Source organism: Eschrichtius robustus, chromosome 8 (assembly GCF_028021215.1).
Source record: "Eschrichtius robustus isolate mEscRob2 chromosome 8, mEscRob2.pri, whole genome shotgun sequence".
In the NCBI taxonomy this organism is placed as follows: domain Eukaryota; kingdom Metazoa; phylum Chordata; class Mammalia; order Artiodactyla; family Eschrichtiidae; genus Eschrichtius; species Eschrichtius robustus.
In genome coordinates, this window is record NC_090831.1 from 106,188,885 (window position 1) to 106,211,946 (window position 23,062).

General features: G+C 51.5%; 2 protein-coding genes across 2 annotated transcripts in view; one reads left to right on the plus strand and one right to left on the minus strand.

The window, feature by feature from the left end:
* SND1 (staphylococcal nuclease and tudor domain containing 1) overlaps positions 1 to 23,062 on the plus strand; it is a 432,660-nt gene that overhangs the window by 359,605 nt on the left and 49,993 nt on the right. The gene's annotated exons all lie outside the window — the stretch shown is intronic.
* Positions 12,017 to 14,423, minus strand: LRRC4 (leucine rich repeat containing 4). Its single transcript, XM_068549396.1, has 2 exons — positions 14,309 to 14,423; positions 12,017 to 14,125 (listed from the first exon to the last, which is right to left on the minus strand). The coding sequence occupies exon 2, from the start codon at positions 14,023 to 14,025 to the stop codon at positions 12,067 to 12,069; it is 1,959 nt and encodes a 652-aa protein (XP_068405497.1). The 5' UTR covers positions 14,026 to 14,125; positions 14,309 to 14,423; the 3' UTR covers positions 12,017 to 12,066.

The following is a 23,062-nucleotide window of genomic DNA, read 5'->3' on the forward strand; positions in this document are numbered from 1 at the left end:
GGGCAATCAGCGCAGATACATTGGCTCATTCAGGTCGTCTGTAAACCTAAGGGACCCCAGCAGCTAGTGGCATGCCATTGCTCCAGCAATACCAATATTCACGTGATTTACCCTGAGGCTTAGCTGCTACCCACATTATTTCCAAGCATTCTTCTCCGTTGGAGAAAACAGTCTGAGGCTGCTTCAACACAGCCCCTAAAGCCAACCCTTTTCATGGGGCAATATCAGGACTGAGATATACGGTATCTTTATTGGCACCCAAGGACCAATAACATAGTTGACTAAAGACAAAGGCTGCCTGCAGAGCCTCTATCCCCCCAGTTAGAACCAGTCATTTGATGAGCATTCTCATGTCCTAGTGAACGTGAGACGGTGGATGGGATGGAATTAAGGGGCCTGATTCCACTCCAAATATCATGGTTACCTACAGCCTAGGCTTGCGGTCTACTCTCTTCCATCCGATTTGCTAAGTAAGGAAGAAAGATCTTTTACCCTAGTCCAGTACCTAGGAACCTTTTTGTGTCTCTAAAGCCACATGATAGGTATCACCAAACTGGTCGATTTCCTGTCCTTCAGGACTGGCCCTGTTCTCCGGGGCTTCTGTCCAGCACGGTATGTTGCTTTCTCTTCCTGCTACAGTTGCTGCTTAGCCTGTTAGCCCCAGGAAACTTATTCTCTTGGATCCATTTTCTTCTCTTCAAGTTATCTCCACGTTTTATCGACCTGCCTGCTTTCGTTTTTGATCCACACGTCCTCGTCGTTTAGAACCACTAGACTAAGAGTGACCTACAGGCACAGTCCAGGTTCTTGAGTTGGGTCCCAAGGGTCCGAAATTGACAGGATTTGTCTAAACCCTTAAAGTAACCTTTTTGTAGTCAGAAACCTTAGCAGATACACTACCCCCTCACCCCACCCCGTACCCCCAGTGACAAAGGAGCCTTGGAGCTGCTGAGCGCAGTGTCTAGAGGGCAGAAGAGCTCCAGCGGGGGATGCAGGGATGCTGCCATCTCCTTCCGGCCCAGCCTCTCGTCCTGTAACAGCGGCTCAGAGGCTTGGAGGTTGGGGTAGGGAGGTTCCGCCCTCTCAACTCACTGTAGCACTGCCTGTAAACCTGCCGAGCTAGGGACCTAGAGAGCTGCCTGCACTGCCCCCATCATCTGGGTGTCTGCTTGACGCCAGGATGCCCTGGGCCCGAGGGGGCTGCCTAAGTACAGCTGCAAGCTGCCCAGCTAGATTGTTCTTGTCGTCCCAGCCCAAGGCGACCTCTCAGGCTCCGTGTGTGGCATTCACTGTAACCTTAGGCATGAGAGATGGCACTGTTCTCTCTGGGGGCAGGTAGGGAAAAGATTCCCTATCTGACTCTTCCTGGGTCTCAGTTCCATATGGAAAAGCACCACCCTCCCCCGCCCCAACCCGTCAGTGTCTCCCACTCCGCACACCCGATTCTGCCTCAGGCCATTTCCCAGCCGCAGCTCTACTGGGGGCAAACTCTTTACCCTCGTGGTACTTTGTAAGCTGGAGCTGTGAGGCCCAAACTTCCAGAAGGGAGATGAAATGATCTCGTGGGGCTGACAGGTACAGCACAGCCAACATTTGTTTTGGGTGTTGATTTCCACATGTTAAATGATTCTCGTTGCCACTGCCACTGAACTTCCTTGCCCCTGTGTGTGATGGTCAGGTTCTATATCAACCATGAAGTCCGTGCAGGGACGGAGCGGGAGAGAGCTTTGCTGCTGTGCTCTGGCACCTGAAAACGGTTCTGTCTCCAGCACGGAGCTGCCAGTGGGGAACTGCTGACACTCTAGAGAATTGCCAGGGAGACCCCTCCATCTCCTGCCAAGCTAAACAAACCCTGCCCTGCACGGTTCTGAATCACACCTCCCTGCAGATTCATTCCTCCTTCCCTGGCTCAGCTAGGGTACCGCCTTATGGTAAAGTCCTGGGTGTCAGCAAGAGAGGCGTTTGAGGAGAAAGGAACTGATGGAGGAAGGGGGAGTGCCACTCAGTCATCTTTTAAGTAGAAAGGAAAAGGTCAGCGGAGCCACACGGGGCCTGGGCTACATCAGTGTCGACTCTGCCTTGCTGCGGCAAAGGGACCGGCTCACCGGGGCCAGCAGTGGGCACTGCCAACCCCATCCAGCTGCCAAGCACAAAGAAACGCGTGCTCTGTATACACAGATGGGTCTGCATGTCAGCATGAGCCCGTTTTTAGCCCTTGCCCAGGAAGGGCAGCCCACGATACAGTAATTTAATTAAATTTGCTTCTCTCCATGGCCCGCATATTTGAAGAGGTTTGGGGGGGGAAATGAATCTGGCTGAGGAACATAACCCTGCTGCTCTGGCACTGCCCCAGAGCTGAGCCGCAGTACCATAAAGGGTCTCGCCATCCTGAACACGGCCCAGGGCATCTGTCTGCACGGCAGGCTCTCTGGCCGGGCTGCCTGCTGGCACATCTGGCAAGGCAGCCTCTGGAAGCAGTGCATCTCCATCACAGGGAAGCCACCGGGGGCAAAATAAGGAGTCTCCCCACCCCCTACTCAAGACTTGCTGGCAGCAACCTCAGCAGTACTTAGAGCCACGGTAGTAGCTTTTTTCCCCACCATCTTCAGTGTATGAGAAGGGAGAGGGCAGGATGAGAGGACCCCACCCCTCAACTGACACTGCAGCTTCAGTTATCCCCCCAATTTCGGTGTTAGCCCACACACCTGTGCTTCTGCCCGGAATGTGATCAGTATTTAGGGACCTGAAATTGACTCAGCTTTCATATTACCATGTTGCGTATCTCAAATGCGATCAGTTTTTGTTCATTATGCCTGAGCTTAACTCATTCCCACACACCTCACACCCCTGTGACCTCCCCCAGCCTCCCAGCCAGTGCCCACTAGTCTTGCGTTAAGTTTATCAACTCCTCAGGAGGTGCCTAAGCTTTTACTTTATCTTGTCTTCTCCCTCCTGTCCAGAGTGTCTGCCCTTTCATCTTATCACTAACCTCTAGCCTATCTCTCAGCCTTTTTTTGTCCCAGGTCAGCAGTACCATGCCTTGGAGAGGTACATTCTCTGGTTATTTTTCTGTCCCCCCAACAAGAGCACATCCTCCTGGCTGGTAATCTCTCCTGTGTAATGATAATAGCAGCACCTCCGAGAGAAAGGGAATTTCTCTGGCACTGTTCATCTCAACACCAGCAGAACACAGGCTGTTGCTTAGGAGTGGGAATCATTAGAGTCAGGCCATTATTGGAGGGGACCAGTCTCTAAGGGAGCTAGCAGAAATTACTGCTCCTTAATAGACAGAAGAAACTCATTTGCTCAAAGCCCCCGCCCTCCTCTTTATTCCTCTGCATTCCCCACCTCCCCTCTCTTCCCAGCTTTGAAGTTGAGAAGAGAGGTAACTCCACCCCATCCAAGATGGCAAATTTCTGCTAAATTAACTTGGTTAAAAGAGATCCTTGGCTGAAAGCAGCTGTTTTTTAGAATGTTTCTGTTGGGACTTCACTTGAAACCATCATGAAGGAGACAGATTCTAATTAAATATATGTGATAAAATTCTAGCCAGGGCCACTCCGTTTCCCAAGAGGGGATTTGTTGAGATGGGGGAAGAGGAGACGTTTACTAGCTGCAGGCCCCGAGTCAGCCTGGGCTGTCTGAGCTTTCCCTGTGAGGGTCTCCTTGCTTACAGTAGCAGGGAAGGTAGAAGCAGAACTCTAGACGTCCCTGCTTCTCCAGTGGTCCACTTGACCTTGAACGGACCTCTGACATGATTGAGCTTCTGCAAAACTTCCTTTCATGGGATACCTGTTCTTTACAGCTCTTCACTTTTACAGGGATGGGGAGGGCGGCCTCAGCCACAAGTGCTCCTTCTAATTTGTTAGCTGTTTGGGCAGCCATCAGAACTCCCATGCCCTGGAACACTCATGGTTGAAGAGAAAGGAAGAGTTGCCTGATTTCTCAGCTCTAGCTGTTTGAGAGAAGTCAGGAATGGGCACCATCTGGCTGACAGCATTAAGCACAGATAAAGTACTGGCCTGGAAGGCCTTTCCCTTCTTTCCCTCCCTCCCTGGAAGCAAAGGGTAAGGGACTGCACCAAATTGCAAACTCCAGGGGGCACTAATCACTTTGTAGCTTCTGTCAGTGGCGCCCCCTGGAGTTGTAAGTCACAGTGGCCCTGCCGGTGCTAGGCTGAGAACCCAGAGATCTGGTCTCCACATCACCAGCTAGCGGGCACTGGCAGTCACATCCCCCTGGGCTTCGTTTTCCTCACAAATAAAATGAGAGGGTTCAACTAGATTTTCTGAATTAACTTGGAAACTCCCTTCACTGTCTCCACATTCCTGAAGTTAGAAGCTGTAAACCATCATTCTGTCCTCAGTGACCATTGCCATTCCAAGGTCGACCAGCAGTGAGAACACACTGTGGAGCTGCCCTCAGCTGACATGATACCACTCACTGGTCAGAGCAGATGTGGACTTAAAACAGGAAGGTGGAAGAGGAATTAAGGAAAGGGAAAGCTACCCTGCAGGCCAATGAGCTGAAACCAGAGGCACATGGAATAGGCCAATTCCTTATTCTCTTGTGTTTGTACTTCTCTGCGGCTTCAGAACCTTTTTTCCTCATACACAAGCATACGACACATCCAGTAGTTGCAGTCGCTTCCCTCACAAGGGAAACAAAATGCAATGCAAACGTATTTTGAGCTATCTCAGTCTTGGCATATCCCTCTAAGTCTCCTCTCCCCATTCCTAATTTAAAGATCGTCTTCCCTTCCCCTGGTTCCTTTAGCAGTCTCTTCCTTGGCCCTCCCTCCTATCTTACTCCAGACTTCCTCAATTCATCCCCTTAAGAGATGAATTGGAAGAATATGCTGTCATGTCAGAAGGAAGCCATTGTCAATTCACACAGGCAGACGCTAGTAGGATAAAGTATTATCCGACTTCCTTTAAGTCCAAAAATTAAGTCGTCTTGCAGTGGTAATAGATTATAACTGTATCCACTGCAGCTGGTGGGCTGCAGGAATAGGCTGTTAGTATGAGGCCTGGGCTCCATTTCTGGGACTGTGACGGGCCTGTTGTGAGGGGTGCGCTGTGTGTTCCTACAAACACAGCGACACTATCCAGGGAACTGCCTACAGCTCGTTCAGTTCACCTCCAGGGTGGAACCTGAGTGGGAGGACCTGTATTAATGTTCTTAATGAACCTGGGTGAGTGGGTAGGGCCTTGAAGCCTGGGAAGAAGTAGCCCGAGGCCAGGAAACCAAACTTTGTACAGCGAACAGTTAAGTGTGTGAAAGCGCCCCTCCCTCATCCTTGCTGACTCACTGAGCGGGTAGAGTGGCTTATCTGGTGACTAAGTGAGCACCTGCACAGACAGGGAAACCAGGGTTGAGACCTTATTAAAGAAATGTTAAGAGACTACAGATTAAGGACTTGCCTTGGGAGAGGAAGCAGAACTGTTAGAAGGAAGAAAGAGCCATCAAGCTTCTAGAATGGAAGGATCTTGCAGGATATCCTAGGTCCGATCATGGCAGCCGGTTGTACGCAAATGGGAATTATGGGGGGGGGGGGAATCTGATAGGAGAGTTAACGGGGGTGTGTGCTTTTTATTAATGGGAGATATAAGAAGGTGGGTGGATATTAAAGAAGCAAGTAGATCAAGGGCTGTTCCTTTGGTATTTAGTAATTAATCTAAACTTCAGTAATTGCTCTAGTATTGTTCCTAGGCACACAGAATGGATGAACCCGCAAGGCCAAGTACTACTTTGGTCCATCCAATCCCCACACCTGGCATTAGCGTAGCCTCTCATCTCAGTGCCTCCCTGCTGTAGGTTTAAGAGTCTTTACCAGGATAAGCTAGAGAAGACAGCGCCATCCTCTCAAATGCTAACTTCCTTTGCCAGGAGAGCCTCTCCCAGGGCTCTCCCCCACGGGCCCAGGCCTGACCTTTCTGACTCACTGCCAGGGTCCATGTGCACTGAACTCAACAGTCATTATTTTTATGGGAAAACACGATTTATATAACACTCTCCCTCGGGAATAACACTCTTTTCGTGGATAAACAGTGAGCTGCACCCTCTCCTCTCCCCCCATGACTGTGCCTTCACAGAAATGCGGGAGGCCCTGAGGGAGCCCGTCAGGATCAGAATTTGATTACAGCCCTGAGGGCGGGGTTGCCCCCCACCTCGCCAAGCAGTGGACAGCCTCCAGCATCGGGAACAGGACTGTCGTGGGCAGGTGGTTTGGCCCAAGTACTGACAGCAAAGCTGGCATGTTCCAGAGGATGAAACCTGTGATCATCCTAGAATCTAATTCTAGCCTCTCATTAGGAAATCAAATGCATTCTTTCTTAGGCTTCTCTTGGAAAGTTGATCTCCCTGCTTTTCTTCTGCTCTGTTCTGTGCCATGAATATCACTACCGGCCCTCCCCCCCCCCCCGTCCCCCCCGTCCAGGGTCCAGCCAGCCTCCTGCTTGCTAGGGCAGAGGAATCTCCCTGGCTTTCCTCCCTAACTGCACTGCAGCCCCTTAGCCTGTGCATCTGCCATATAGCTCCATCCTGCTCTCACTTGCTCAAATTATGGTGCTTTTTCCTGCCTTTCTTTCCTCCAAGCCCTCCAATACTGCTTTGAAGCCCCAGCAGCCCTCTCTGTGCTCCTTTCTCCTTCCTGGTGTCTCCGTGGGCCCACCTCCCTTGGTAAAGCACCCTGATAAGGAAACAGGGCGAGGTGACGAGACACTGGGAAGCTCACCCTCCTGGTAAAGGACCAGGACTTTTAGTAGGTGCTTCCTGTTCCAGCCCTCAGCTTGTGCACCTCCAGCAGCAGCACCTTTCCTTTCTCCTGACCCGCCATAAGAAAAGGTAATCCGTTCCTGGGCTAAGACAGTGCCTTGGGCCATCTAAAGAGCTAGATTAAAGAACAGAGCACAAGGCAGTGTTTTCCTGGGAAGAAAAGTGCACCCCATCTTTCCCACAGTGTTTGGGCTTGTAGATGGTGCTGTCGTGCTGCCCAGGACTTCTGGATAATTATCCTTCCTCTTTAGGGTAGCTCAGTAGGCATGTTCTCTCTTTGGACATGGATGAGATTCAAGAATAGAGGTGGTGATGGGGACTAGTCAGTTGGTCTGTCCCCTTATCGTCAAATTTCAATTCCTACAACAACTATGGAGTAGTGAGGTAGATACCAATATTATGCCCATTTTACAGATGAGGAAAACGAGTATTTGTCCAAAGTCACATAACTAGTAAGTGACAGAGCTGGGATTCAACCCAGGAAGACTGGCTTCAGAGTCCGTACTTGTAAGCACTATGCTATATTGCTTTGCAGATATCTATATTTCACTGAAGGTTCCTGAAGCCTTTATCCCTGCTCCAAGAAGCAATTTACTTCATCTCAATTTAAAGCAAAGATGAAAACAACCTTAATCCACTACCCAAACCATTCTTCCCCCCTCCGGGGAAAAGGGTGCTTTCTGAATGGACAGAAACCAAGAGAGGTGCTTTGAGCCAAAAGCTGCCTTGCAGTTTAGCTGAGGCAGGATTTAGAAATGGTGTGAACAGTGCCTGCATTAGCCGATGGCACGGAGTGCTGAGTGCCAGCAGAGGAGATAAAATCAGACATATGTTTGGATATAAATGTTCTCTCTCTTTTTCTTCTCTAATTTTAAGCCCCTGCTGCTTTGTTGCAGTAAAATGTTGAAGCCTTAATTGTGGGCTCTGGCCCGCTAAGGAAGTAGCCTGGGCTGAGTAAGGCCCACTTAGCCTTCTCTTAATCTCTGCCCATCTCCACCGTTAACGGCATGGACTCTGGATCTCTTCCCCATTAATAGGCATTGTCTTCAAGGGACTCTTTACTAGGCTGCAGCCCTCCCCCCACCAGCCCCCCGTCCCAACAAGTTGCTAGCTACAGTACATGTTAACAGCCATGATGGAGCTGATGTCCCTAGGCCTTAGAAACTAGCCTGTCTGCTCTACCTTCACTGACAGTAGAATGCAGCTTTACACCAAAGAGTGATAAAAGGCCCTAGAACAAATTATGGGAGTGGCAACCAGATCATGATTTTAGAGCTTGGGGCTAGGGTAGATGCAATGGAGGAGAGGAATGAAAGAGCCCCCCCGCCTCCCCAAATAGTCTCATTGTTCAGCCAAATAAGCAGAAACCACTCGCTGTGGAGAAGTTGCTGTTGAGAGGTGCTCTAAGACCTCTGTCAGTCCTTTACTCTGCAAAGCTTCCAAGGCTAAGGTTGGGAGAAGGCCAAGCCATCGTTCCCACTGTGAGCACCCTGCCTTGTCTACTTCACCTTTTCCCTAGCAGCCGTTGCCCTCTGTGGGATCCCGTGGTTTCTGCCTGCCATTGAACCTAAGAATCAGGAAGCTGTTATGTATAGTCCTGAGAATCCAACTCCTTAGTCAGCACACGTGGCCCTTGGGCCACCTCTGGGGCCCCTGTGGTCCGAATTCTGCTCAGGCCCCGGAGGGCAGTAGAGCTGGTTCTGAAGGAGATTGGACAGCTCTAAGGGGAGGGAGAAGAGAACACAGCAATAGCTATAGGAAGGCCCCGTTTTCACTGCATATTGGCCAGGAAAGAGAGATGTTCTTGAGAGCCAGTAAGAGCCTTAATGAGAAAGCACATTGGTTTGGGTAGTCAAGAGACCTGCGTTTCAGTCCCACCTCTTCCACTAATTAGCAGTGTGACCTTGGACTGTATCTTTCAGTTTCTCTGGGGCTCCGTTTCCTTGACTGTAAAATGTGAAGGGATTAGACTACATGGTTTTTCACGGCCTTTAAAGTATTCTGTAATGAAAACTCTCTAACTCCATATAATCAGCAGCAGTCTTTTCCCTGTAACGTGTTGCTATGACTCCCCTCCCGAAGAGCTGCCAACCCATGTTCCATTCTCAGGTAACAAACCCTACAGCTTGGCCAGGCCGAGGATGAGTCACCCGCCCAGCATTAAAGGCTGCACTTTCGGTGCTCATGGGACTCCTCTCTGAAAAGTTGTCCCAAGTGCCTGCTACAAAGGAGGGTGTACCCAACATCACGGCAGAGGAGAGCTGCCGCTCTAAATGCTGAACCAGTGCCCAGGTCAGGGAGTAGGCCCAGTGGGGAAAGGAACTCCCCTTGCAGCTCTAAGGACACTCATACTCAGGGACCATATTCTGTCTCCCCCAGCTCCTTTGAGGTTCCTTCTGGAAAGCACTTCTCCCTCAGATTCCAAGACCTGAATATGCCCCACCCCCAGGACAAGTGCATTTGTTCTTAGGACTCTTCCCCAGGAATGTTTTAGGCCCATTTCTTCACCTCTCCCCTCAGATCTTTGTTCAGCCCCAGAGCCTTTGTCATTCCACAGCTACTGCATAGTTCCCTGGCCGCCCAGATAGCTGTCAAAAAGAGGAGGGGTGTAAGGAAATGGGCTCCACATCCTCTATTTCTGAAGCAGCTCCTTCCTTCACAGTTGCCTCTGAATGTGTACCCAGGAAGCTGTTCTAAACAGCCTGAGCTGTGTCTTATGGCACTAGGAAAGGGGGTGACTTCTTGCATTTTTCAACTGGTCCTCGCCAAGTCCCACCCTTTTCTCGGCTGCAGTTTTCTCTCTTTTTATTGGGGGTAGGGTACTAAAGGACAGGCAGAGGGAACATATCATTGTAGCCTAGAGACATGAATGGCAGTTTCTAAAAGTGTGAGCCCATGCATACACACTGCCACAAACACTGACACCCAGAAATTTTGTGTATGTAAAATACACACACACACAGACACACACACACACAGAGGAGGATTAAGAATTGGCCCTTTCTTAGCCAACTGCTGCAAAGTGCTGCCTGCCTCTCTCTGTGTTCAGTGCCAGGGAGATCACACCCACTCAGTCCCGATTCCCTGCACTCGTATAAATACTAGTGCTGAAGGGACGGGGGTCCCAGTTCAGTCAGCCTGCCTGGACCACGTCCCTCGGCTGCACGTCAGGAGACCAACACCCACCACCACCAAGACACGTTTGACTATTCAGCACCCAGAGAACAGAAGCAACACTGCCTGCGGGATCTTTAAGCACAACAACATTATTGCAGTCCTCTTAAATCCAGGTCCCCCGGGGTCCCCGTGTAGAGCTGGTGCTGCCTGACCAGCACCTTCTGCTGAGGTGGCATTTAACTCCTGGCCGGGTCCCAGAAGCTGAGGCTGACCCATTCCCCTCGCTTTTCCAGGGCACAGGGAATTCGGTTCTACCCCCCCCCCCAACAGAGCCAGGCAGGGACTAACACACTTAGCTTGTGAACGGTGCACTAGTATCGGGGTGCTTTTATTTAAGCTAAGGAAAATTGGTTGACAGCTTTAGCGTGTTCCCATACTTTAAACAAATGGAATATTGTCCTCCCCGCCCCTTTTTTTCTTTAAATAGAAATTATTTGGTCAGTGCTCATAAGAAGCTCTAGGTTCAGGGTCTTACTCAATTTAACCCTTTGGGGACGCTGAATTAAAAATTGAACAGTATTTATTAAAATACAAAAATACACTTTTCTCACGTTACAATCAGTGGCATTTCCCCCCACATCCCACCCCCTTTCAAATCTGAACCCTTTATTTCCTTTTAAAGCTAAAATAATAAATGAAAGGAGTTACATCATTAAATGGACCAGAATAACAGAGATCTCTGCTTTCCCCACCCACACCCGCCCTTTCTCTTCCCCCTCCTCCTGAGGTAGCCCTGGGAGAGGGAAGCATTTCCCCCCATTGTGCTACGTTCAACAGGACTCCATGCCGCACTCATTCTGTGTGTATCACTTTGTTTTAACTGTGGATTTCACATCTTTTTTGTGAACCATCCTGGTGAGGAAAGGCTTCATCACTTTAAATGAGCCTGTGCCCTTTTTGTCTCTCCTCTTTCTTCTCTACTCATGTTCTGCCCCCTCCCCGTCACCACAACCAGTTGACATCAGCCGTAATAATCCCTAATGAATCAGCATTTAGAATAGTCACCAAATCACAAGCGTGAGAAAAGCTTCCCACTCCCAGCCTCTCCCCCCTTCTCCACCTTAAAACAAACCAACCCTTAAAAAAAAAAAAAAAAATCATCAAATGCATCACTGTCTACAATCATTTGTCAGATACCGGGAACAACAGGTGGACATGGCACAATGCTGAGTTATGGCCTCCCGCGAATACCTTCTCTCTGCGTCTGCTCTCCCTTCCCATCCCCCTTTGGTACCACGCCCCCCCAGGGGCCACCTCCTCCTCCTGGGAAGTCCTGAATAGACACATGCCTTGCACAGAATGGGTTAAGCCCAGCTGCAGGAATCTGGTGCAATGTGAAAGCGTTTGACTGACAGCTACGCCAGCTCCCTTCCTTCTCTGCTCCTTCCCGAAGCCCTCTGTCAGGCGGGGCACGCTGTGTCCCACTGAACAAACCAAGAAGACTTGTGCACAGGAATGCACATACTCAGTCCCTTTAAGGTTTCAGTTGAATTTTGGTGGTTTTCCTGTTTAAAATACATTTTACAGATCTGTCTTTCCCTTGGCCTCTGAAGAAAAAATTATTGCCTCTCAACATTTTACGCACAGTACAGATTCTTAGTGCTGTTTTTTGTTTGTTTGTATTTTTTGTTTAAATACGATAAATCTGCAAAGACAGCTCTCAGCCTAAGAAAGATGTCTAGAGAAATGGGTATTCCTGTGTCCTATGAAGTATATTCTAAAAAGTGACAGTTCAGCCTACCCCCCACCCCTCAGCAGCCCACACCTTAACTCTTTCGGGATATTGGTTGGTGTTTTAGTTTGTTTTATCTTAGCAGTTTCAACGCTATACCAGAAATCCCTCCTGGCAGCACAGCAGACTGACTTGTGGCTTCTATCCCACAACATTCCCAAGGTCCCCCACCCCCTTTAAATAGAACTTACAAGTTAGAAAATAGTTTTGTTTTGATTTTTCTTTTTAAATTTTAATATAATCTGTTTTTTTTTTTTACCAGCCCATAGATTTAATATATAAGCATATACAAGAAAAAGTCTCTCCCCACTCTGTACAAAAGTTGCTGTCTTGTGTGTGTGTGCATTCTATTGCATTTTATAAGTTTGGGGCGGGGGGAGTCATATTTGAGTTTCCTGTACCTTGTCCTTGGTATGGGTCTGAATGATATAAGGTTCAGAGATAGTGGTGACTGTGGGGTGCAGAGAGTTCCCCAGACTGTTTTCTGTCCAGTGGGCCCCATGTGCTGGTTTGTAGGTGTTGTAGTTAATATGGTCATGAATTGTGGGCAGCACGACCGCCCCCTCACCTGATACACCGGATGGAGCTGCTGTTGCTGCTGCAGATGCCGCCGCTGGGATGTCTTCATCCACCTGGATAATCTCAACAGTCCGGGCAGCTGTGACTGTACTCCTCTGCTGGTGCCGCTTGCGAAGTTTATAGAAGACAATCAACATGGCAGCAGCTAGCAGAGTCACTGCCACAAAGCAGCCAATGATGATCTTGGTGGTCTTCATGACTTCATCCAGGCTGGTCTGCATCTTATCATTGGTGTCCGTCGCAGTTACCGCCACCTGCTTGGGCACACGGGTGGTCTGAATGAGCACCGTGGTAGAGGTGGTATATGCCGGCTGGTAACCAGTGGACGTAGTAGGAACGGGCTTGTACTTTCGTGTTGTATCCTCAGGCGAGATCTCAGTGGTCTCCACTGTGACAGTGGTGAAGAAGCTGTAGTTGGAGGTGTTGAGCTCGGCCGTGCTCACGTTGAGGTAGGCCGAGGCATTGGAGTTGCCCGCCACGTTGGTCACCATGCATGTGTATACCCCAGTGTCTGAGAGCAGCACATGGGAGAAGTTCAAGGTGCCGTCGTTGAGGACAGAGATCCGTGGGTGGCGGGAGGCGTGGCTGAGCACTGTCCCATTGGGCAGCAGCCACTTCACAGAGGACATGGGGGGAGTCCGACACTTAAGTTCTGCCATCCGACCCTCAGAGATATTGAGGTCCCGAGGTGCATCCATGATGAAGGGGGCAGAGCACTGGAAGAAGGCCTGGTCCACCTCCACCAGGTAGCGGCCTCGCATGTGCAAGGGAGCATGACAGCGGCCACAGCAGGTGGAATTGGTGGGTATGTACTCTCGAAGCCACCAGGCTAGCCACAGAATGTCACAATCACAGTTCCAAGGATTGTGGTGTAGGTGCAACTCCACCAGGTACCTCAGTGGGGTGAAGAGGTCATGGGGCAAAGAAGAGAGGTTATTGTGGGCCAAGTTGAGTTCCACCAGGGAGGCCAGCCCATCAAAAGCGTTCCGCTCAATCAGGCTGACCTGTGAGTTCATGACCCATAGCTTCTTGAGGGAGCTCAGGCCATGGAAGGAGCCAGGCCTGATCTCAGGGAAGTGGTTTCCTGACATCTCCAGCTCCTCCAGCCCCACCAGGGGGGTGAGGTTGGGCATATCTTTAATGTTGCACATGCCCAAGTTCAGGTACTTGAGGTTGAACAGTCCCTCAAAAGCCCCCTCAGAGATGTACTCTAGCTTCTTGAGCTCCCCCAAGTCCAGGCGCATGAGGGAGGGCACCCGGTTGAAGGCATAAGAGGGGATGCTTTCTATGGGGTTGTTGCGCAGCCAGAGCTCCCGCAGCTTGGACAGGTATTCAAAGGCCCCGCTCGGGATGACTGTCAGCCAGTTGTCAAACAGCTCCAGGGTGTTGAGGCTGGCCAGGCCGTTGAAGGCCCCCACCTCGATCTGCCGGATGGAGTTCCTGCCCAGCTGCAGGACCTCCAGGTGGTGGAGGTGGCGGAAGGTGTCGGCCTGGATCATCTGGATGTTGTTTTCCATGAGGTTGAGGTACCGGGTGTTGGAAGGAATACCCTGAGGGACCTCGGAGAGGCCCCGGCGGGTGCACACCACCTTGCTGAACTGGTTACTGCACGAGCAGACAGACGGGCAGTTCTGGGGCCCGGCGGAGGCGGCAGCAGCGATGGCTGCACACAGAATCCACACTTGCGCCGTGAGGTAGACGACGGGGAGCAGGACGGCATTCCAGGTGTGGTGCACAGTTACCTGCCACAAGAGCTTCATGGTGTGGCACGTTCATAATTCACCATCGCCTGGGATTTTGGCTCGGAAAGGAGAACCAGCCCTACCCCGGCTTAAGTGAGCTAGGAGCTCCTCTTTCCATCTGGAGAAGGAGGTGGGGAGGGGGCGATTAGAGAGACGGAGCAGATCGGCCGGAAAAAAATCATGCCAAACTAAAGAGTGGCCCCTCGTCTACCAGCCCCCCCTCGAGGCCAGCCCTCGGAAAGCTGGGACTTTCTCTCCCCTCGTTGCGACCATCCCCACCCAATCATTCGCTCTCACCTACCTCGGAAGGAAGGAAGGGAAGAACTGGCGCGGTGTCCTTAAGCGTTTGCCGCCGGAGCTGGCCACCTCGTTCCCATTCTCACTTCTTAGTTTTAATTAACAAAAGGGGGAAGTAGAGGGGGCGGGGAGGGCAGAGGAGAGGGGTGGGGGAGACAAAATGGCTTCTAGTAAATCCGGAGCCGGCTAGCGGAGCCGCGGAGTTGAGGCGCGCCGGGAGAGCCGAAGCCCGGCGGGCTATGCAGGTGCATGCCCCCCCCTCAGCCCGAGGCGGGGCGCCACCAGCGCTTCCCGGCTTTGTCCTTGGACCCTGGCCCCGGCTCGCACCAGCCGAGGGGGAAGCGGCTTCATCGCCGGAGTGTGCCTCCGGCGCCCCCCGCCCGCTCCGGGGCTGTCACCCGGCGGGGAGTGAGGGGGCGCCCCGCAGCCTCCCAGGCCGCGCTCGCTGCCGAAGCTGCCGCCGCGCTGCCCCCTCTCCTTGTGTCGGCCGCTCCCGGCCCGAGGCAGCTGATGCAGTCGTTCGCTCGCGGTGCTGCGAGAGTTAAGAGGAGGTGTTCGCCGGTCCTTCGCCCCCCACCCCCCGCCCTCCGACACACACCCCCTTCTCTCCTCGTCTCTTCTCTTAAGGGTTAAAAAGACCAGAACTGGGCTCAGTTTCCCAGTCCGCCGGCTGCTGGTGCGAAGAGCAGTAATCCGTCCAGCCCCCCGAGGGGCAGCGGCGTGGAGGCAGCGCCGGGACCTGGTCCGCCGGCCAGAGGAGCGCGCGGCGGCCGGGTCGCCCCGCACCGCAGGCCCCTTCCGGGAGTCCGGGGGCGGCTGCAGCCGCCCCCGGAGGCGCGGAATCGCCCGCCGCAGCCGGGCCCCCGGCGCGCCGCCGGATCTGGCTTTGTGCGGAGGGAGCGAGTTCAGGGCTGCGGCCCCCGGCGCCTTCAGCGGCTGCGCTGCCCGCGGACTGCTGCAGCGGCCCCGGCGCTGGCGGCGGCGTGAGCAGCGGGGGTCGCGGCTGCGGGGAACGCTCCGGAGCCCGGGAACATGGTCCCCACTCGCTAGCAGCGGCGGCGGCGGCAGCAGCAGCAGCAGCAGCAGCAGCAGCAGCAGCAGCAGCGGGGCCCCTGTGCGCGGCGCCCACCGTCTCCTCCTCGCGCCGGGCTCGCGGTGTTGCAGGCAGCAGCCACGCAGACTGCTCTCTCATCCTTTTGTCCTTCAGTCAGAACGTGAATGTACTGCTGACGCATACTGTTCTGAGGAGAAGATTAGCGTGATGCAGGGCTCTTATGTATTAACACCGCTCCCCCTCCGCTGCCTGCCCTCGAGGGGTTAACGCCGGCGCCTTCCAGCGCCGCGCCGGCCCGCGCCGCGCAGCCCCGAGCTCTGCGCCTCCGTGCGACTTCCTCCCTCCCTCCCTCCTTTCCTCCCTCCCTCCCTCTCTTCCTTCCTTCCTCCCTTCCTTCCTCTCTCCCCCAGCCCCACCCCCCCCTCCCCGGCCGCTTCCTCCCCGCCCCCTCCAGACGCTGGGAGCGGGCCGGGCGAGGGAGCAGGCGTGAGCGTCAAGTGGGGGGCCGCGCGCAAGTCGCAGGCGTGCGCAGCTATTTTGGTCCGATCGCAGGGAGCCGCCGAGTGGCCGCTGATAGGCTGGAGCGGCTCGGGGCTGCTGCTGCGGAGGGACCGCGCCGGCCCCCGCCCCCGCCCCCTCCCCGCCCTGGGCGCCCGGCACCCTCGGGCTCTGGGCGCGCTGGGCTCAGGGCCTGGGGAGCCGGAGGCGAGGCGGCCCTCGGCGGGGCTGCTGCAGTTGGCGGGCCTCCAGCCTGGACCGCGTCATCTTCACCCCCGGCGACTGCGGACGGGGCGACCGGCCGCTCGGCCCGGGCTGCACGCTCGGGAGTTATGAGCTGCACTGGGGGACGCGGGGGTGGCCGGGGCGCTGCTGCTGCACATGTGCCTGTTCGTCCTGCCCCTTCCCTCGCAAGTTTCCTCACCCGTCGTTGGCTTTAACTAGGGCTTTCACTGATAGTTTTCTTAATGAGGGTTGCGGGTGAGGCATACAGTGGAAGGAAAGACCAAGTGCGGGGAGCTAGGGGAGTGACAGCCTGGGACGGCGCGACAACCAGTTGGAAGGATTGAGGTGAACTCCCAGCAGCCAGGGCACAACCCGTTCATTCAGCAGCCAGCCGGAGCCGCGGCTTCTCGCTCTTCGCAGCCCCGCGCCCTTTCCCCTCCGTGCGCCCAGAGATTGGAGGGAGTGGGTCTTAAAGCTACTGCCCCATGAGCTCCACCAGCTCTTCTTTGTTTCTGGGAGTCCCTGGGAAGAACTGCGTAGCAACCTGCCCCTACTTCCGGTGAGAGGCGACCCCGGGGCGTTTGATGGACCAGTCAGTGTAGGAGCGAAAACAGGACTTGTTCAGAGTTTTCCCACCGGAGAAAATGACTCCTCTTTCTCTGCCTGGTGCGGCGGGGGCCAGCTGTGGCTAAGCCCTGGGAAGCCAGCTGGTAGAATATGGCACTGGTTTAGTGTTGCTTCTTTTCAAGGGCTACCTCCAGGCTTCTTTCCTTGTGCCCCGTCCACCTCTGCCTTGGCAAGCTTGCTTGCCCATCACCTGCACGTGGGCTGTTGCTTAAGAAGAGGAGGTCCTGGCCTGGATCTCTCAGCTCTCTGGATTCTGCCACACCCTTATCTCAACATTGTCTGCTGCCCAGTAATCTGAAACCTCCTTAAACATGCCAGGGAATTTTTGAAGTCCGTGGATGGAATGGACACAGCTCCATTGTAGGCAATTTGGATTCCCTGTCATTTACCAACTTTTTTATTATGCATTTGCAGTCAAATAATAGCAACATTAATAGTTAATATGTTACCTAAGATCACATAGTAAGCGGTAGAGCCAGGCCTTGAACCCTGGCAGAGCTCAGATGTCTAGGAACTTGGACAGTAGAAGTGATTCTCCAGAGTTTTCTACCAGTCAATAAGAACTCAGGTTTCATTCATTTACCTCAACAGTCATTTACTGGGATGTTTGTCTACTGTATGCTCTCCACTATACCAAGGACGGATGGATGGATGGATAGATCTGTTCTTGTTTAATCTGCCTTTACCCAGTGACACAGTTGCCATAGTTGTCTCCATTTTATGGATGGAGGTACTGAGCTCTGGCAGGCGAATAACATGCTCAAGGTCATACACCCAGAAAGCAACAGAGGCAGCATCTCAATCCAGTCTTCAAACCCCGAGTCCGGTGTTTTCATCACTGCCACAAAGATGTCCAGTATGTTCACTCTGCATAGAGCAAATGGCGGAGGCAAGGTGGGGGGACAGCCTGCATAAAACACTTCAGGGAAGGGTATATGGAATATACTAGAATGAAGGGTGGGAGAGGAGGGGCTGAGAAAATAGATCCTTTATTTAACTTGTTTGACTCACAATTACTAATCAAAGAAAGAGAGAAATGGAGGTTGAGTTCCACCTGGGCTCTTTAGTGGCTCTTTTTCCCTTCTTGACTAAGCCCCATTTGCACATCATCAGCTTCAAGCAGGATACACCCATCTTATACCCAGGTGTGAGTCTAGCCTAACAGGGATCTGTGGAGGAGAATTGAAAACCCGCTGTTGAGAAGTTCTCTCCTTGCCACAGCTGGCATTGAGCTGGTAGGGTTCCAGAGAGACCCTGGCCAGGGTCTGGATGGCGCCCTGGAATATGGCTGCCCCTCCCCCCTCAGGCAGAAGAGGGGCCTGCCTGGCTGGTGTGGGCAAACTCGGAACCCATCTGTTCAGCTCCAGGCCCAGCAAGTGTTGTGTAGGTGGATGGAAGGGTAGGATCAAACCAGTACTTGGTAATGGGGTGGTCTCGTGGTAAATATTTGTGAGTGATATCACCCAAGCTTCATGCAGCTCATGGAGTTCTAGATAGGGCTACTTTGCCCTCTGTAGGCCAGCTAGGCTAAGGGAGCATCATAGAAACCATCAACTGGACCAAGGAGGCTGTGGGACCATGGCAGCACACACAGCCCTTTTGAACTGAAAGTGGCACTGAAGCCTTTAATCCTGTCACTCGAGTATCATCTAGCCATCTGTCTGTTGCTCCTCACAGCCCCTGGTTCTGACTGCTTCCTTGATTTGGAGTGGTGCCACCAGGGAATAATAAGAAGAGGAAGGCTTAAACTTGGAGAGGAGAGAAGGAAGAAACCCTGGGTTGAGAGTGTTTTCACTTGTGGTTTCCCACAGAGAGACTGCTGCGATAAAGCAGAGTTGAAGACGCCAGCCAGTGATCCGGCAAGGCTGTGTCAGCCGCTTGTTACCTGCACTAAGATTGGGATACCTGAGTCCTCGTCCCTTTTCTGCCACTGATTAGACATGTGACAAATCTTAAATTAAGACAGCTCTAAACCTAGGTTTCTTCACATCTAAAATTAAGGGAATGGACTAGAAGGTTCCTTCCAGCTCTCATCGTCCACGATTCCCACCCCTCCTCAGATGTGAAGCTTTGCGAAGAAGGTTGATCCTTTGGGGTTGTAGCCAAGTCTTGGTAACGCGCCACAAAGCTGAGAAGCGAATGATTCCTTCAGTTGAAATCGAGAAATCCACAGAGCCAGAGCAGAGCAGACTGTTTTCCCAGCTACTAAAAAGGCCTGCAGATCACAGAGTGCTAAAGCTAAAAGGGACCTTGGAGATCATCTGGACTTAACCTCTCATTTCACAGATGTCATTAATGAAGTTCAGAGAGGCATAGTGACTTACCTAGAGCCACACGACTAATTAACGTCAGAGTCTCTGTCCCATCTGAGCTCAGCCCCTCAGTCAAGGTGACAGTATGTGGCTAATTGGCATTTAAACCTGGGGCTTGAAGATATTTCCAAATGCCTGCCTTCTGTGCTCTTGTATGCAGGTAATATCATTATATTTTGCTGGGCTGGGTTAACGATGGGTCTTTGATAGAGCCATTCTGAGTGACTTTGGACCCCTAATAAGAAGTGGAGGGGGGCTTCCCTGGTGGCGCAGTGGTTGAGAGTCTGCCTGCTAGTGCAGGGGACGCGGGTTCGAGCCCTGGTCTGGGAAGATCCCACATGCCGCGGAGCGACTGAGCCCGTGAGCCACAACTGCTGAGCTTGCGCGTCTGGAGCCTGTGCTCCGCAACAAGAGAGGCCTCGATAGTGAGAGGCCCGCGCACCGTGATGAAGAGTGCCCCCCGCTTGCCGCAACTAGAGAGGGCCCTAGCACAGAAACGAAGACCCAACATAGCAATCAATCAATCAATCAATTAATCAATAAAATAAATCTTTAAAAAAAAAAAAAAAAGTGGAGGGAATTCCCTGGTGGTCCAGTGGTGAGGGCTCCGTGCTCTCACTGCCGAGGGCCCAGGTTCAATCCCTGGTCGGGGAGCTAAAATCCCTCAAGCTGTGCAGCGTGGCCCCCCCAAAAAAGAAAGTGTTAAAAAAATTTTTTTGAGAAGAAGTGAAAGAAATGGTCATCCAGGGGACTGGCTAGGGGGACCCAGGATAACTGGGCGCCTGGTACAGCCCATGGTAGACCATTCCTCAGCCTGAGATGCATTGCTGAGGCAGTATCCTCAGCAGCCACTAGATGTCCATAATGCCTCGCAGGGTTTGCCAGCAGTGAGCAGGGTGCTACCTTGCCTCCAGTAGGCTTTTGGCCCCCTCAAGGTGGGTCCATCCGTGGCAGGAAGATCACATATGTACCCCCTGAAACTCTAGTTCCTACTTGCAATACTTTTCGGCTGCCAAACCCTACTCAAGCACCTTATCTGTTTTTATATTCTTTATGCCGCCGTTTTTTTTGTTTGTTTTTTTGTTTTTAATGGGAATTATTTATTTATTTATTTATGGCTGTGTTGGGTTTTCGCTTCTGTGCGAGGGCTTTCTCTAGTTGCGGCAAGTGGGGGCCACTCTTCATCGCGGTGCGCGGGCCTCTCACTGTCGCGCCCTCTCTTGTTGCGGAGCACAAGCTCCAGACGCACAGGCTCAGTAGTTGTGGCTCACGGGCCTAGTTGCTCCGCGGCATGTGGGATCTTCCCAGACCAGGGCTCGAACCCGTGTCCCCTGCATTGGCAGGCAGATTCTCAACCACTGTGCCACCAGGGAAGCCCCAACGCTGCCGTTTTAACTAAGAAAAGAACGAGAGCCAAGGAGGAAAAGCGATTTGGAAAATAAGAAAGAAAAAGAAAAATAGTATGGAAATTGACCTCCACAAAGGGAAAGACATCAGTTGATTGGTGAATTAGTAGTGACAAAACATAAGAAATGGTCTGTATGGAAAAAGTCACCTTCTCCTACCTAAGGCAATGAACACGTGTGTGTGTGTGTGTGTGTGTGTGTGTGTGTGTATTTGCATCTCTCACTCACTTCCACCCACATGTACAGATACCTTTCCAGGGTCAACTGGTCATGAGGTTTCTGTTTAATGGATAAAGTCACCATTGCAAAAAAGTAAGGTTATTTTTCTTGCCTATGATCCTGAAGTGAGCCTGTGACCATGCCATTACTACCCACAGTCATAAAGGGAATGGATTTTATTCCTTGAGCCTGATGATTCAAGGTGACGCAGCTGTTCTAGACTTACCCACTCTTCCTAGTGCCTCAAAACCCACTGTCCTTTTCCCCTTAGAACTCTGCTGTCTAAGGAAGTCAGAAGGAAGTGGACAAAAAAGCGCTCTCCCTCTGGGTCCCATCCAGAGCAATTTGTAGAAAACCTCAGAAAAGAAAAGATGCTTAATAAGAATGGCAAAGGGCTATAGAATGGAAGGGCCTCTTCCTCTTCTCTGAGGCTAGTTTCTTGGGGCTTACCGTTTCTTATCGGGCTGCCAGGCCTGAGTGAAGGGAGAAACCTCCCAACGCCCCAACTGCTGCCTCTTTTGGAATAGACAGTTTGTGCCCATTCTAGACACAATCATCTGTATGGTCAAACAGCCCAGAGAGGTCCAGCCAAAAGCCTTGGAAATGTACTCTTCAGGTGCACTAGCCCATTACAGGCCCTGTGGTTTATCCTTCCCTTTAACTGCCTTTGTATAGCAGTAACAATAATGATGTTAACAGCAACATTTCCTGGGGCATTGATCGGTACCCATATTAATCATCACAACAGCTCTGTGAGGTGGGTACCATTAGATTCCCCATTTTGCAGATGAATTTAAGACGCTTTCTCAGGATCACAGAACTAGTAAGTGGCTATATCAGTTTCCTAAGGCTGTCATAACAAATTACCACATATTTGGTGGTTTAAAACCTCAGAAATTTATTCTCTCGCAGTTCTGGAGGCGAAAAGTGCAAAATCTGGTAGGGCCGTCCTCCCTCCAGGGGCCCTAGGGGAGAATTTGTGCCTGGCCTTTTTTGCCTGTTCCAGCTCCTGGTGACTGTCCCATTCCTTGATTTGTGGCCGCGTCACATCAATCTCCTTGGTCGTGTTGAATCCTCCTTTTCTGTCTCCTCTTTGACTTTTAAGGACACTTGCCATTGGATATAGGGCCCACCTGGTCAATCAAGGGTGATGTCATTGCAAGATCCTTAGTTGCATCTGCAAAGACCCTTTTTCCAAATTGGGTAACATTTACAGGTTTGGGGATTGGGACGTGGGCATTGTCTGTCTGGGGCTCATTCAGCTCACTGCAGTGACAGAGCTCAAATCTATTCAGCATTCAAATTTTAAACCACTGTGATGCTGCGATGTGCCACTTAAGATGGACCCTCCCCTTTCTCTTCCTCTTACCTCTAGCAGGTACATCCTCTGTATACCTGTGCTTGTGAGGGGGAGAGGAGAGGAGCCAGGTGTCAGCGGTATGGCCATTGGGTCTTCCCGTTGGAAAGGGAGAGAGGGTTCCCTCAGTCAGTGCAACAGTTAGGAAACATCACATGAGCTGAGGGAAGGGGGCACGTGGACCAGAGAAGCTCAAGAAATCTGCCTTGATTCCTTTTCTTGATAATTTTCTCACTCTTTACATGGCCTGTTGATTTTATCCCAAAGATCTTGGAACATCTAAGCATTTACCAGTAATATTAGAGGTACCTCTTGGCATTGCTACAAAATTTGGCTCAACTGTAGTAACTAAGTCTCAGAAGTGTTGAGCTTCCCACTCATTGGAGATTAAGAAAGGCCTAAAGATCAGAGCGCAGCAGATACAAAGGCAGATGCGGGAGTGAGAGCTATGAGTAAGTGGCTTTTCGAGTATCTCCAGCACAAATCTCATCCTTAACCAAGAGTCCATGCCTGCAGGGACACACACATACACAATGGTTTTATAAATTTATTCATGTTTTGGTTAGTGAAAACCCAAACACTTTTTTCCCCCAAACTGAGTCCTACGTGAAAGAGGGAGGGGGAGAGAGAAAGAATGACATGCATTCATACATACATGTTAGTGGGCATTATACCGTAGTGGAGGTTATGACAGTATTCTGGAATCAGAGAAACCTGGGTTCAAATCATGGTTCTCTCTCTTGCCTACTGTGTATAATATATGCTGTGTATATAAGTTGCTTCTTTAAGCTTCAGATTCTTCATGTGTAAAGTGGGATTAATAACTGTATTTATTTTGTGGTGTTAGACTAGAAGCAAGTAAGGAAAATCAGTCAGTCTTAGCTAATAGTAATATGTAGTAGTAGCAGCTGTTACTTTCTAATAAGGAAACTAGTATAGAAGGGAAATATTTTTATCCAAAGTCAATTACTGAGAGAATCCTTTTTTTTTCTTTTATTTTTCCCTCTCTGCTCTTGGTATTGCACCTAATTTAGACCTTTCAGTTCTTCATTTAAGATAT